This window comes from Argiope bruennichi, chromosome 7, assembly GCF_947563725.1.
Source record: "Argiope bruennichi chromosome 7, qqArgBrue1.1, whole genome shotgun sequence".
Lineage (NCBI taxonomy): Eukaryota > Metazoa > Arthropoda > Arachnida > Araneae > Araneidae > Argiope > Argiope bruennichi.
The window spans coordinates 28,223,257-28,240,205 of record NC_079157.1 but is presented as its reverse complement, the minus strand read 5'-3'; the positions used below and the strand labels follow the sequence as shown (position 1 = coordinate 28,240,205).

General features: G+C 32.0%; 1 protein-coding gene across 1 annotated transcript in view; it reads left to right on the top strand.

Annotated features, from left to right (window-relative positions):
- Nucleotides 1–16,748, top strand: part of LOC129976262 (heparan sulfate glucosamine 3-O-sulfotransferase 3A1-like) — a 169,863-nt gene extending 153,115 nt beyond the window's left edge. Inside the window, exons 3-5 of the mRNA XM_056089742.1 lie at nucleotides 3,287–3,505; nucleotides 11,098–11,254; nucleotides 14,325–16,748. Of these exons, the coding sequence (XP_055945717.1) occupies nucleotides 3,287–3,505; nucleotides 11,098–11,254; nucleotides 14,325–14,570 (622 nt within the window). The 3' untranslated portion in view covers nucleotides 14,571–16,748. The remainder of the gene's footprint in view (nucleotides 1–3,286; nucleotides 3,506–11,097; nucleotides 11,255–14,324) is intronic.
- Nucleotides 16,749–16,949: the final 201 nt, after the last annotated feature.

Sequence of the window (16,949 nt, the reverse complement as noted above, 5' to 3'; positions counted from 1 at the left end):
TATTTAAAAGCAAATTACCTGATTACTAACTATCGGCAGTAGTCAACCCAAAATTTCCTCGCATATACTCAAATAAAGATGTTATCTCAGAGAACGCGTAATATAGTATTGGAGTACAACAGGTACAAAATATTAACTTTTGACGTGAATTTAGCATTTTTATTGAATCTATCGTGTAATAGCGAGTTATTTATCAAATTTTCTTTTAATTGTATCCGAAAATCGAATGTGTCGTTTAGATTCTTTTTTCTCAATCGACTGACACAGAAACTTGTCAAAACACTGCACTAGCAATCGTAAAATCCCATATCAAATTTGATATATTTAAGTTATTGTATTTTTGAGTTAGACATGTTTCTGTACGTGTACATGTTTCTAAAAGTACAGACTGATAGACGGGTAATCCTTGTTGGATCTAGCTCAAAATTTGATATATTTAAGTTATTGTATTTTTGAGTTAGACATGTTTCTGTACGTGTACATGTTTCTAAAAGTACAGACTGATAGACGGGTAATCCTTGTTGGATCTAGCTCAAAATTTGATATATTTAAGTTATTGTATTTTTGAGTTAGACATGTTTCTGTACGTGTACATGTTTCTAAAAGTACAGACTGATAGACGGGTAATCCTTGTTGGATCTAGCTCAAAATTTGATATATTTAAGTTATTGTATTTTTGAGTTAGACATGTTTCTGTACGTGTACATGTTTCTAAAAGTACAGACTGATAGACGGGTAATCCTTGTTGGATCTAGCTCAAAATTTGATATATTTAAGTTATTGTATTTTTGAGTTAGACATGTTTCTGTACGTGTACATGTTTCTAAAAGTACAGACTGATAGACGGGTAATCCTTGTTGGATCTAGCTCAAAATTTGATATATTTAAGTTATTGTATTTTTGAGTTAGACATGTTTCTGTACGTGTACATGTTTCTAAAAGTACAGACTGATAGACGGGTAATCCTTGTTGGATCTAGCTCAAAATTTGATATATTTAAGTTATTGTATTTTTGAGTTAGACATGTTTCTGTACGTGTACATGTTTCTAAAAGTACAGACTCACAGACGGGTAACCCTTGTTGGATCTAGCTCAAAATTTGATATATTTAAGTTATTGTATTTTTGAGTTAGACATGTTTCTGTACGTGTACATGTTTCTAAAAGTACAGACTGATAGACGGGTAATCCTTGTTGGATCTAGCTCAAAATTTGATATATTTAAGTTATTGTATTTTTGAGTTAGACATGTTTCTGTACGTGTACATGTTTCTAAAAGTACAGACTGATAGACGGGTAATCCTTGTTGGATCTAGCTCAAAATTTGATATATTTAAGTTATTGTATTTTTGAGTTAGACATGTTTCTGTACGTGTACATGTTTCTAAAAGTACAGACTGATAGACGGGTAATCCTTGTTGGATCTAGCTCAAAATTTGATATATTTAAGTTATTGTATTTTTGAGTTAGACATGTTTCTGTACGTGTACATGTTTCTAAAAGTACAGACTGATAGACGGGTAATCCTTGTTGGATCTAGCTCAAAATTTGATATATTTAAGTTATTGTATTTTTGAGTTAGACATGTTTCTGTACGTGTACATGTTTCTAAAAGTACAGACTCACAGACGGGTAACCCTTGTTGGATCTAGCTCAAAATTTGATATATTTAAGTTATTGTATTTTTGAGTTAGACATGTTTCTGTACGTGTACATGTTTCTAAAAGTACAGACTGATAGACGGGTAATCCTTGTTGGATCTAGCTCAAAATTTGATATATTTAAGTTATTGTATTTTTGAGTTAGACATGTTTCTGTACGTGTACATGTTTCTAAAAGTACAGACTGATAGACGGGTAATCCTTGTTGGATCTAGCTCAAAATTTGATATATTTAAGTTATTGTATTTTTGAGTTAGACATGTTTCTGTACGTGTACATGTTTCTAAAAGTACAGACTGATAGACGGGTAATCCTTGTTGGATCTAGCTCAAAATTTGATATATTTAAGTTATTGTATTTTTGAGTTAGACATGTTTCTGTACGTGTACATGTTTCTAAAAGTACAGACTGATAGACGGGTAATTCTTGTTGGATCTAGCTCAAAATTTGATATATTTAAGTTATTGTATTTTTGAGTTAGACATGTTTCTGTACGTGTACATGTTTCTAAAAGTACAGACTGATAGACGGGTAATCCTTGTTGGATCTAGCTCAAAATTTGATATATTTAAGTTATTGTATTTTTGAGTTAGACATGTTTCTGTACGTGTACATGTTTCTAAAAGTACAGACTGATAGACGGGTAATCCTTGTTGGATCTAGCTCAAAATTTGATATATTTAAGTTATTGTATTTTTGAGTTAGACATGTTTCTGTACGTGTACATGTTTCTAAAAGTACAGACTGATAGACGGGTAATCCTTGTTGGATCTAGCTCAAAATTTGATATATTTAAGTTATTGTATTTTTGAGTTAGACATGTTTCTGTACGTGTACATGTTTCTAAAAGTACAGACTCACAGACGGGTAACCCTTGTTGGATCTAGCTCAAAATTTGATATATTTAAGTTATTGTATTTTTGAGTTAGACATGTTTCTGTACGTGTACATGTTTCTAAAAGTACAGACTGATAGACGGGTAATCCTTGTTGGATCTAGCTCAAAATTTGATATATTTAAGTTATTGTATTTTTGAGTTAGACATGTTTCTGTACGTGTACATGTTTCTAAAAGTACAGACTCACAGACGGGTAACCCTTGTTGGATCTAGCTCAAAATTTGATATATTTAAGTTATTGTATTTTTGAGTTAGACATGTTTCTGTACGTGTACATGTTTCTAAAAGTACAGACTGTAGACGGGTAATCCTTGTTGGATCTAGCTCAAAATTTGATAATTGTCTATCACTATAGTTTATTTTTGTAACTATGTGTACATAAGTATATAATTATTTGTTTGTATTTTAATACGTCCATTATGGAACAAAAAAATCCACGAAACTAATAATATTATTGAAAAATCATATATAGTGAATGATTTTTGTATTTACAAATGAAAACATTTAATTATTTTGGTAGATTACAACGGAATAATAAACTATAAGCTAATATAATATTAACTATTATTATTTTACAAAGTCAAAGAATATAACAAAGTGGTTTGGAACAATTCAAGGCGATTTGAATTTTTCTTACATTATGAAAATCTTTACCCTTTTTAAACTATATTTTTAACTATTTGTAACAACAGAAAAAAAAAACCCTCAACATTTCTCATCTTTTGCAGGTCACAGATGCCTCTTAGCTACGACATCCAGTTAACCATGGAGAAGACCCCCAGTTACCTGGTAACTTCCGGTGCTCCTCAAAGAGTTGCTAATATGTCTAAGGATGTGCTGCTTTTGCTGGTGGTCAGAGATCCAGTGACCAGGGCACTGTCGGATTACACACAGGCCTCCAGCAAGCGACCGCAGGACACTAGATCTTTCGAAGACATGGCTTTCAGGTGTGAAATGGCATCACATAATTCATATTCCAGATATTTCAACTTTTTAGAATTATTTTATATTGTTAATCACTGTAATGAAGTTTTTTGAATGGCTATCTAAAATTTTAATGTTCCTGTAATCTTATTAAAACGGCGATGTCGAGACTTCCTAACTTCAGAACCTGATGATCTCAGTTTCCAAGAATGGATTTATTGTTTATTGTTCATCATACGCCAAAATAAGTTTGGCGCTTATTTTGGCTCCCTTTTCGTCTACCAAGCGATATCCGACTTCCTTGATATGTTGACGATTTGAATGTAAGGTTTCAATAAGATTACTTGCATCTAGATATATTATTTGGTGATCCTCAGATTAAAATTTATTGAGAATATCTGTTTTTAAATGCGTATCGTCAGTCAAGAATGACTAACGCAGTTTGAACGAAAATTATATGACCAGTCACTAGTGAATGATGTGATCTGAACGAAAAATATAAAATCAGTCACCATTAACTGATGTGACTTGAAAGAAAATTACAAATTCTGTCACCAGTGACTGTCGCAGCCATTATTGTTCATCGTACATTGCCTTTAAGACGTCAAGCGCCAAGCTTATTTTGGTGCCTTTTCTGTCTAGTCCGCGATATCCGACTTTTTGATATGCTTACAATCAGAGATCTATGTAAATTTGTAATAAGACTGCTTCCATTTAGGTTCATAATTTTGTGATCTCCTTATTAATATTTTTTAAAGAAAGTATCAATTTTTAAAATTATATCGTCAGTCTACAATGATTAATACAACCTGAACGAAAATTATAATATCCATCATTAATGACTGATTTGACTTGAGTGAAAAATTCAAAGTCAGTCACTAGAGACTGGTGACTGAAATGAGACTTAGTTTTAATCCGTTGCAGTACACTACATAGCAGTCACTAGTGACTGATGTGACCTGAACAAAAAGTATAAAGCAGTCACTGATGATTGTCGTTGTCCCTATGAGAAGTTCAGTGTTAGTTCAGTGTTACTGGTGACTGAAAAGAACTTAAAATTTTAATCCGTTGCAGTACACTACATAGCAGTCACTAGTAACCTGAACGAAAAGTATAAAGCAGTGACTGAGGATTGTCGTTGTCCCTATGGGAAGTTCAGTGTTAGTTACTGGTGACTGAAAAGGAACCTAAAGTTTTTATCCTTTGCAGTACACTACATATCAGTCACTAGTAACCTGAACTAAAAGTATAAAGCAGTCACTGAGGATTGTCGTTGTCCCTATGAGAAGTTCAGTGTTACTGGTGACTGAAAAGAACTTAAAATTTTAATCCGTTGCAGTACACTACATAGCAGTCACTAGTAACCTGAACGAAAAATATAAAGCAGTGACTGAGGATTGTCGTTATCCCTATGGGAAGTTCAGTGTTAGTTACTGGTGACTGAAAAGGAACCTAAAGTTTTTATCCGTTGCAGTACACTACATATCAGTCACTAGTAACCTGAACGAAAAGTATAAAGCAGTCACTGATGATTGTCGTTGTCCCTATGAGAAGTTGAGTGTTACTGGTGACTGAAAAGAACTTAAAATTTTAATCCGTTGCAGTACACTACATAGCAGTCACTAGTAACCTGAACGAAAAATATAAAGGAGTGACTGAGGATTGTCGTTATCCCTATGGGAAGTTCAGTGTTAGTTACTGGTGACTGAAAAGGAACCTAAAGTTTTTATCCGTTGCAGTACACTACATATCAGTCACTAGTGACCTGAACGAAAAGTATAAAGCAGTCACTGAGGATTGTCGTTGTCCCTATGAGAAGTTGAGTGTTACTGGTGACTGAAAAGAACTTAAAATTTTAATCCGTTGCAGTACACTACATAGCAGTCACTAGTAACCTGAACGAAAAATATAAAGCAGTGACTGAGGATTGTCGTTATCCCTATGGGAAGTTCAGTGTTAGTTACTGGTGACTGAAAAGGAACCTAAAGTTTTTATCCGTTGCAGTACACTACATATCAGTCACTAGTGACCTGAACGAAAAGTATAAAGCAGTCACTGAGGATTGTCGTTGTCCCTATGAGAAGTTGAGTGTTACTGGTGACTGAAAAGAACTTAAAATTTTAATCCGTTGCAGTACACTACATAGCAGTCACTAGTAACCTGAACGAAAAATATAAAGCAGTGACTGAGGATTGTCGTTATCCCTATGGGAAGTTCAGTGTTAGTTACTGGTGACTGAAAAGGAACCTAAAGTTTTTATCCGTTGCAGTACACTCCATATCAGTCACTAGTGACCTGAACGAAAAGTATAAAGCAGTCACTGAGGATTGTCGTTGTCCCTATGAGAAGTTGAGTGTTACTGGTGACTGAAAAGAACTTAAAATTTTAATCCGTTGCAGTACACTACATAGCAGTCACTAGTAACCTGAACGAAAAATATAAAGCAGTGACTGAGGATTGTCGTTATCCCTATGGGAAGTTCAGTGTTAGTTACTGGTGACTGAAAAGGAACCTAAAGTTTTTATCCGTTGCAGTACACTACATATCAGTCACTAGTGACCTGAACGAAAAATATAAAGCAGTGACTGAGGATTGTCGTTGTCCCTATGAGAAGTTGAGTGTTACTGGTGACTGAGAAGAACTTAAAATTTTAATCTGTTGCAGTACACTACATAGCAGTCACTAGTAACCTGAACGAAAAGTATAAAGCAGTCACTGATGATTGTCGTTGTCCCTATGAGAAGTTCAGTGTTACTGGTGACTGAAAAGAACTTAAAATTTTAATCCGTTGCAGTACACTACATATCAGTCACTAGTGACCTGAACGAAAAGTATAAAGCAGTGACTGAGGATTGTCGTTGTCCCTATGGGAAGTTCAGTGTTAGTTACTGGTGACTGAAAAGGAATTTAAAGTTTTTATCCGTTGGAGCACACTATATAGAAGGGAAGTTTGTGGAGTTGTTATCATATTAGATGCCATATTCATAGTCCGACTGTTATTCAAAAATATATTCGTTCCAAAATAGCTTTAACTGGATCTTAAGTCCTGTACATTTTACCCATGTTTAATTAATTCATTTCACTGAAGTAATAAGAATCTTGGAACTCCGAAAACCAGTAGTAAGGTCTGTAGTATGTAACTTTGATTTTATTAGTAGTTATTCCGGTTCAATGCCATGCAAATTGCTTAGTTTCATTTATTACTGGAAGACCTGAAGAAAGATAATTATAGGAGTGGTGGCCGTAAGATCATTTTTATACTCTCAGATGGAAATTGATTTTATAAACAAAATTGCCCAGCTAAGAGTCACGCTTTTCTTTCAATTTTGTTAATAACATAAATTTAGCATTTTATTTTTATTTTTGACATAAACGGAACATTACAAAATAAAATTTAGAATTTGTGCTTTTAGTGGTGCGTTGGAAAACATTTTTTAAAAAAAGGATAATAAGATTAATCCTATATAATTACTTTGTCAAAAAATATCGTATTATTTAATTTAGTTTTCCAAAATTCGCCAATTTAAATCATCTTTCGTAACTTTTTGATTTTTTTTTTTTTTTTTCACCTACACCAGAAAATTTTTTTCAACTTCAAATGTACTATATTATTTCTCTTATTATGTTAATTTTTAATTTTTACGCTACAAAGTTGCTAAAAATATTGGCATTAATATTATTAAAAATTAGTTTCAGGTACTTTTTAAAAATCTTAATCTAGGTAAGGTCCCAATATATATTTTTTATTTAGGCTTAGGTCTGGTTAAATTCTGCTATTTTTTTAGGCATAAATTAAATTAGGTCCCGACTTTCTTCATTTAGGCTTGGAATTGGTTATTGAAATATAGTGCAAGTTAGATCCTGACATTTCTGTATAAAAGCGTATAATTATTATTTTGCTCGTATTGTATAAAGATTTAGAGAATGGGGTCTCAGATGCCATCCTCGTCATTTTACCATGATTCAGAATTAAGGTCCAAAATAATCTATGAGGTACTTCAAAATGGATTGTAAATATAACTAAAATATACAAAATTATTATGTTAGAAGCCTGGTTAGGTTTTCTATTACTTCTTTTTAAAAACAAAGAGTAGATTAGATCTTGGTCACTTTCACCATTTGAGTGTAATAGCAATTTACTGTAGCAGATGCGGTCCTCCCGCTGATGTGGTGTGGAGAGGGGGGTGCCAGCTCAGGTGTCGTCCTCGTCATTTGATCGCGGTTCAAAATGACGAGGTCCGTCCCAAAATAGCCCTAGTGTTGCTTCAAACGGGACGTTAATATAACTAAACTAAACTAAACTGTAGCAGATGCGTATAGTGTTAAACAAAACGCGTTGATTATATTAGAAAAGGTTTTTAAAATCTGAATTTTCTGAGCTTTTTTTGTAGAATTTTGCATAATTTCACATTCTTTTTCAAAGATTGTATCGTAATTTATTAAAATTATCGATCTGATCGAGGTTCAGGTTAGATTGTTTTTATTTAACTATATCAAATCATGTCAAATCATTCCACAAAATCCGGGTATGCATTATAATAAAATGTCCTTCTTTAAAATAAAATTGACCATTGAGAATATGTGACCATAGAATAACACATAAAAGACATATTGTCTTATTTGTCTGTTATCTATTATTCTATTGTCACAAATGTATTGTCCTCCAACAGATTATGTGCTTCACTGTTTACTTGTGCTGTGTTTTATCTCTTTCTTAGAAAAGCTTTTTTTTACGTTGCTAGATTGGAGTTATGTCTGCGTAAACGTGGCATGACACGAATGCCAGTGATGAACCCTCCGACTTAATTAAGCGAATTTGAGTTAGTTAAGCTTTTCTCGCCTCTTGCGACACGCATTCCGACATACCACGGGGAAACATTTGTCACCCGTCATTCCTTAAATGCGACGCAATTACCTTAATTGTTGTAAGGAAAATGGCGGTGCCTCGAGCACGAGCAAGGACGCACCTTCCTTAATTGATGACTTGAAGTTACTTGGAAAAAAGAGTTTGAGTGCTTTCAACGCGGTGAATTGTTTCTGCCGTTTTAATTTCGTTGTTTTTAATAATGCTGTTTTGCTGTTTGTTTTAAAATGTTCGCGCTGACGAAGTTAATATGTAATGATGATTTAAATAAGCGAAATTTAATTAAATGATTACATTAATTTTAATTGACGAGATCGCATAGATTAAGTGGGAAAGGCTAGGAATTTTGACTGTCTAACCTGGATTTATTCTAAAAATTTTATGTATAGTGCTTCCCAAAAGCGATTTTTTTTTTTTTTTTTTTTTTTACCTTTTAGAATGTTGTTAGAAAACTTTTGTAGTTAGCCCTCAATTCAAAAAAAAAAAAAAAAAAAATATGCTGGATAAATTTTCATTCAGATTTTGACGAATCTCCATGTTTGAGACTTCCCTAAGTTCGAAAAATATACTTTTGGAAAATGTCCGTCTATCTGTCTGTGATTAAGATAATTTAAAAGCGCTGTGAACAAGATGGTTGAAATTTAGTATATGGTCTTTACACTAAATTTGCAGATTTCAGTCAACTTTTGAGTAAAATCTGTTCAGGGGAAGTTCGTCTGTCCGGCTCTTCGAATATAAGCTAACACGATACTTACTAAATGAACAGAGCTAGATAGATAAGATTCGGCATACAGATTTAACATCTATAGTATAGTCGTATCACTGATATTCCTATCGCCCGAAGGCACACGGATAATAAATACTGAATAACTTGACCGTGGCAATAGCAACACTGGCAGTAACTGTGGTTGAGTCCTAAGGGCAGTCACCGGCCACGGTACAATCCCTCTCTTAGGATGCATGTCCCGTCATCGATGGGAGGAGACAGACCTCCACCTAATTATGTACCCACCAGGGTGGCGAGATCCAACCACCATGCCGGAAGCATCTCATCCTCATTTCGAGGTGTCCCCCGGGGGTAATATCTATAGTATAGACAGCTGTCAAATTTTGAGCCAAATCCAACTAAGGGTTGAATTTCCGTCCGCTTGTACTTTCAGAAATATGTAAACGCAATATTTCAAAAACGCGATGACTTCAATACATCAAATTATGTATGGGATTCTGTGGCTAGAAGTGCAGTTTTGTGTTAAATCTTTGTCTCAATCGGTTGAGATCGAAGTTTCTAAAGCACATAATTGATTTTCAGATATTGTTAGCAGAATGCCCAGGATTAATCGCCAAATAATTCGCCAAGGATGACACGATAGATTCAGTAAAAATGCTAATTTCACGCCAGAAGTTAATATTTGGGAATTATTGTAAGGCAATGCATAAAAGGTGTTCTCTGTCATGGCAATTGTTTTTAGAGAGTATGCGAGAAAGTTTTGGGGAAACCATCTCGCTGGTTTTATTCTTCCTTCAAATGAGAATGTACAAATACAAAGGCAGAAAAACAGTCGCAAAAGTGATCGGGTATCAACACATTTTCAGATAAATTCAACAAAAAAATTGTTATCATTGAATTGCTATTTTTATTTTAACATAATGGTTACATTTTAAATATCGTTTGGTTTTTGAATTTGCTTATTTATTTCGGAAAGAATTTTTAGCAAAAGAAAACAGCGATTGATACTTGGAAACAAATTATTTTTGGCCATAAAAGTAATAAATCAGTTCAAAATGTTAATAAATATAGTAATTTTATTGTTTATTCTGTGATAAAACGCTTTGAAAAAAGAAAATCGAATCCGAAACATGACAAGAAGTGATCGTCCAAGTAAGCTGATTTGTCATGATATGAATGATATGAAATTTATCATTTTAACAATTTATCCTATGTTCACTGCTGTGAAAAATTCTATATAATCGCTAGTTTTTTTTTTTTTTTTTTTTTAACTCAAAATTTACCAGAAACCGGACGAGGAGTGCTTAGAACAGCATATATGGATACTCGGGCATAAGTAAATCTTTTGTGATCGAAAAGAACTGAAAAATTAGAATTTTCTTCATAAAATCAATGATAAATAAATAAGAATTCTATTCGAAACACATCTTGTTTACAGATCAGCGCAAATTTAATTTTTTTATCGTGTTTAGCATGTAATGGAAAAAAATTACTAACTTATAAAATAAAATAAATACTGTGAAGAATGTGGAAGTGAGTGTTCTGTATGAAAAGTATTGTCAGAACGTTTAGATTTTAATATATAATTGTCTTTAAATAATTTTTTTTTAAGTTTTAAACTAAGAACATAAAATTCGTATATTGGAAAGAACTTCATTTCTTATCAAGATAACGATCTTAAGTATATAATTCTCATTGCTCTCTTATAGAAATACCTTTGGTAAAAAAACAAACAAAAAAAAATTAAAATTCGTTGAGAATTCTCTTTTTTGATGAGAATTCTGTTTCGATGAGAATTCAATCCGCTTTAAAATCAACAACTTGAAATGAAATTATAAGAAATTTTCATGAAAATAACCATTAAAATATTAAATAACTCGTATAATATGAAACAAATCGTATAAATGAATAAAAATTATTCAAAAAGATAACTAAGTATTCTGTTTGTCTAAGCTTTAATTCTATTTGCTCTAGGAATTTTACTGTGGATATTCCTTTTCACATTGGATACTTTTGTATTGCAGAAATGCAAGCACAGGACTTGTGGATGCGGACTGGACAGCCATCCGGATCGGTCAATACGCTAAGCACTTAGAACGCTGGATGCGATATTTTCCTCTCAGTCAGATCCTAGTGGTCAGCGGTGAGAAATTGGTGGAAGATCCCGTCCAAGAATTACAGGTATATGCGCTTTTGCGACATTCTTTTTGTTTGTTAAGCATTTGTTATATCACATGAAATAGCATAACAATGATTGGCTCGTTTTAAAACGAATAAGGCGCAATAATTCGTTGTTTAATTTTTTTTATCAGTTTTCACGCCAAATATAGTATTTCTGAAATTTTATGGTAACTCTAAAAATGTTTTACACCATATCTTATAATCAGCTAAGAAGAAGAACTATTGGCGAGTCTCGATGGTTGACACGATTTTGTCTATTTGGCGAGAAATCGCGTTCTGTTCTTAAGATTCTAGAAGATTTTTTTTCCCCTTCTAGAATGGGTTTAAATTCTAGATTTTTCTAGAAATCTTTAATTTCTTGTAAAGACCTATCGGTACAAAATTGGCAAGTAGAAACATTAAAAATTCGTTTTTAAAACATAAAAATGAAAGAATGATATTTAATTCATAAGATGAAATAAATATCTTTCTGCGATAATTTGGTCTGAATGCAGAAAAACTTCATAATTACGTTTAACTTCTTACTGAATATTTAACAAATTTTTGCGTTTTGGAAAGTTGGCAGCATTTTTTCTCTCGTTTTAATTAATTATTGTCTCAAATTTAGTCGAAATTATCCGAGTAATTTAAATGGAGATAAAGAAAAATATCCACAATGATTTTTATTTATATTAAAGTTTTTATTTATATTAAGTTTTTATAGAGGATATAATAACGAATAACTTCTCCCAATTAACGGATGGAAATGTATTACAAATAAATAATAACAATGTATAATATTTGCAAAATGTTTTGCTGAATATTTTAAAGCATAAATCTTGCTTAATTTGCAGAAAAATATTTCAATGGTTAATAGTAATAAACAAAAGAAAAATGAATAGCTTTGATATAAAACAATCGGTACAATTCGGTTTTAACTGCAACCAAAAAGCGCCAAGAAAAAATTTCGCCAAATTATACTCAATTGCATTATTATTTATTATGAAAAATGCTGAACGTGCGAATCACATGCTATATAGTTTGATGGTTGAAATCGCCAGATTCGCGAATTTTTTTTCTTGGCGCTTTTTGGTCGCCGTTAGAACCGACAAATACCAAACAATTATATTTCAAAACTTTGACATTATGTAAAACATTTTGAATCGCTAATAAATAACATGAAAGTCATTTTTCTTTTAGCATGAGATTAACTGGTTTATATAACCTCCTGGTTATATAAAACACAAATGAGTGGTTTGATAAGAATTTCTCTTTCCTCCAGTAATAACAAATTCCATCTTTCGTCAAAGAACTAATTGAATGTTGCCATTTCTGCTCAATTAATTTGTTTTGTTTTCCCATTCGTATGCTTCGAACATTAAATCAAAAATGTCGGTTAAGTTTCGAGGAAAGAGGGACTAACAAATTTAGACCATTCTTAACAATCATAAACAGTTTAAAAATCATTTTATATAATAAAGAAAAAAAATGATTCATTTTATATAAAAATAAAGAAAAAAAATATAAGAACTATAACGTGTGAGACAAACAAAATGTTTGGTAATTGGATAAAGTGATTATTGCAAACGATTTTTATATATGTTTATTTTTTTTTAGAATGTCACGCGATTATTTTTTTTTATTTTGTTTTTTTATTTCATTATTTTAGAAACTATGTTTTAGCAACAGTAAAATATTTTTTGATTTTGATATAAAATGAATAATATATAATATATTCCTTTATAAAAATTCCTTTCGGCTAACTGGAAGTCTGTACTGTTATAATACAAATACTGTTATACCACAAATACTTTGCATGGTATTAGTGAACGATAAGGTATAAAATAGAGACCTTTGGCATGAACACGCCAAATTTACGCCAGACAAATTCTCGCCAAATTTCGACATTAAACTACAATTGTAGTCACACGACAACGTACCGAATTTCATTAATTTAAATCATTGCATTTATATGAATGCGAAAGTGCGGACCAACAGATGACCAACTGTTTGACTTATTAGGTTCAAAATTTAATACGAATCTGAGTTTTTGATGTTTAACCTGTGCACCAAATTTTATTTACATAGCTCTTTGTGTTTTATAGTTATGGAGTTTGTATTCCGACAGACAGACAGTCTTCCTGTGAATGGATTTTGTTCAAAATGTAATAGAAGTCTACAAATTTGTTCACAAGATCATGTACCAAATGCCATTAATCTATTTCATAGTATTTTTAAGTTATCGTGTTCACTGACGGACAGACAGATATAATGTCAAAAATAAATTTTTTAAGACATTTGAAGAGATCTAAAATGAAGGCATTCGTCAAAATTATGAGTTTGAATTTTTTGACGATTTAAACAATGAAATCTTTCCATTGAACCAACCATAGGTAATGTTTTTATTGTTATCATACAATTCAGAATTTAATGCAGAATAAATAATATCAATGTACCAATATTACTGAAAATAGTATACAAATCTATGCTTGTTACGAAGTTTATATTATTGAAAAGCTTTGAAGTAGATCAAAAAAGATGTTTTGAACCAAATATATCAAAGATTTCACTGTCTTCTGTCACAAGCATGTAAACGCGATAATTAAAAAACGCAGTGACTGAAATATCTTAAATTTGGTGTATCATTTTGTTACTCTAACTATTCGAGTTCTATCTTAAATTTTGATTTCAACCGGGACGCCATTTCATTTTTTGGGATTTTGCTTTAACCGCATGCCAGGGATTAATCGGAAAAAAATTCGTTTAAGGATTAAGGAGTTGGATTCAGTAAAAAGGCTAAATTCCCGCCAAAGGTCAATATTTTATAACTAATTGCACTCCAATCCCTTTCAAGGCGTTTTCTGTCTTACCAAGGTTTACAATTTTTTGCGGAGGTTTTGGAACGCCACTTTTATTATAGTCTGTGTATTTTCTGTAGGCGGTTCAAGGTCAACTCGTTATTGGTTGTCTGGTATCAGTAATGGAAAACACTATAACTACAAAATACAATGAACTAGATAAAGGAAATGTGGCATGTGCTTCTGCCATAAAAGTTTCAATTTAATCTTACTGACTGCATTTTTTTTTCTAGGCTGTACAAAAGTTCCTCGGCCTCCGACCCCTCATCGGAGCCCAACACTTCTTCTTCAACCAGAGCAAGGGTTTCCCATGTCTCAGAAAGACGCCTCAAAGTACGGTGCCCCATTGCCTCGGCAAAACCAAGGGTCGCTCCCATCCTTCGGTAGCCCCAGCCGCCCTACAGAGGCTCAGAGACTTTTTCCGCCCCTTCAACCAGAAGTTCTATAGGATGGTTGGCAGAGACTTTGGATGGTCGTGACGTGGAAGAAACAGAGACTTTGCATTCAGCTGTTGGCAAAGCAGCTCCATTTTGGAATTGGCGTTTTAAACTATGTACAAATATTTTATGGACAGAGGTGTTTTTTCGTATGCATTTATAAATAAGTTTGATATAAGAGGATAAATGTTAAAACCAGTGTCATAAGCAAAGGATGAGCGGAAGGAATGTGGATTCCCTATGCGGCAATCTTGGGTGGGGCATTGCGAAAACGGAATTTTATTGCATTTATCACATGTTTAAAGTCGCAAATTCAGACAGGAGCAAAGAAATAATTGTCCCGACCATTTATTATGCAACCTTTACTTAGCTATATAACTGGTAAATAAGTAATTTTTATTACTTACTTTAAAGTGGAAAAATAAAATTCAGGATGCCTGCGTTGTGTTTTTATGAAGGATGACTTATTGATCACAGGGCATGACTAATTATTGAAATGTTTCTTCAAGTAATGGTTCACAATTTGTAAGACTACTGTAATTTATAAATAAGATTTCGTCTTCGCAATTGGAAAATAATGGAATAGAGCCCCCACTTTTTAACGATTTGTTTGAATATTAATACACCATTTTGAAACTGTGTGAGACTTATAATCGTGGTCAGATGATAAGGATGGAGCCTTGGTTGGATCCTACTACGTACCAGATTTTGACACTGTCTGGCACATGTTTGATATAGAGAGTTTTTTATAAGTCAGGCTCAAGTACAGGATCAGGTATTTAGGGAAATCAGGTTTCGAATGTATAATCCTCCAATCCTGATGCAAGAATTTTTCATCATGTTTTTCAACCAATCAAAAATGATCGCGTACTTTATGTTTTATATCGTGACATTATGGATTGTCTTTTATGCGGCGTAAAAGTTGTTTAACTGAGCTGTCTTCTTTTATACCATTCTTGGGATTTGATCTCACTTCTAAATTTATAGTTCCTCAGTGTCTAAATTAAATAAGTTATTTTACTGATTATTAATTTATATTCTGTTTTTATAAGCTTTATCTACATATATATAGATTTTGAAAAAAAAATCTTATGTAAGTTTTAAATTATCGAGTTCCTAATAACCAAATCATAAGGATACCGAAATTTTCATTTCACTGGAAATGCTAGCCCATTAAAAAGAGCCATGGAAGTAATTGATGTTTATTTCTGTTTTGATTGATTTCTTTTAGTAAAATTAAATATTTAGTATTTTTAACCCCTTAATCACCGAGCCCGCAAGTCAAACGGAACATTGTTTTATAGAATACTTGAGAATATGTGTGTGTTGTACCGAATTATGATGTATTTTATTGAATTCATTTCTGTTTAAAAGTCCACGAAGTTATAAGTCGATGTCTGTTTGACTTATGGATATGATGAATAAGGGGTTAAAAATAGGAAACATAAGCAATACCAAATACAAAGACGATTCATTGAAGTGATTTTTAACCAAATCGGTAGGATAAAACATTCCTGAAATGGCCGGTGTTCATCAAAGTAGATTATAAAAAGCGCAAAGCTTTATATAAGCCATTACTTATATAAAGAATAAGTAAAAACGGGCGCATTTTACTAATATTAATGAGAAAAAAAATGGGAAATTTTTTGAAATAGCTCTTCTGAAAATGCCTTTCTTTCAGAAAGATTATTTTAGAGAAATCTGTCCAAATTTGCATTACCTGTAAGATAAGGATAATTACTTTACCTTAAAGTCAATGAATTTATAACTAAAGCCTACATGTTTTTTGGTTTGAAGTAGAAACGAATATGCTATATTTTAACTACCTTCTTTTAATTAAATAACTTTTAGAAAAAGAATTCTGCTACAGTTTTTAAGTGTTAATAAAAATATTTTGAAAATGACTTTCAATATTTCTTTTCATATTGTGCCAATTCTGTTAAACGTGCCTTGAAACGTGGCTGAAAGGAAATTTATATTGTAAAGAAAATATATTTTAAGTTTATTGTTGTTTGTGTATAAAATAAATCTTTAGAAGGGGAATAAATAATTGTATTTATAGTTTTATATTTATATATATGCTGTTAAGGTGTTTTAACAAATGCCACTTGAACAGTGTTGGAAGAAAGTATATGCTTTTGTAATGACAAACGTCCTATTTAAATTTATATATTAGTGTAAATATATATTTTGTGTCAATAAAGATCTATGTTGCTATTATTTGAAATATTTTTTATTTTTATTTTTTTATATTTTATACTAAAATACCGACCTAAAATAAAAAATTTAAAAAAAATGCACAGTAAAAAATAAGGAGATGAAATTGAGGATCGCGGTTTCATTTTTATTCGTGGGTGTATCTAATATTACCTTTAAAGTTTTTTCTTTAATCAAAAATAATTTAAATTTGAAATAAAAGTG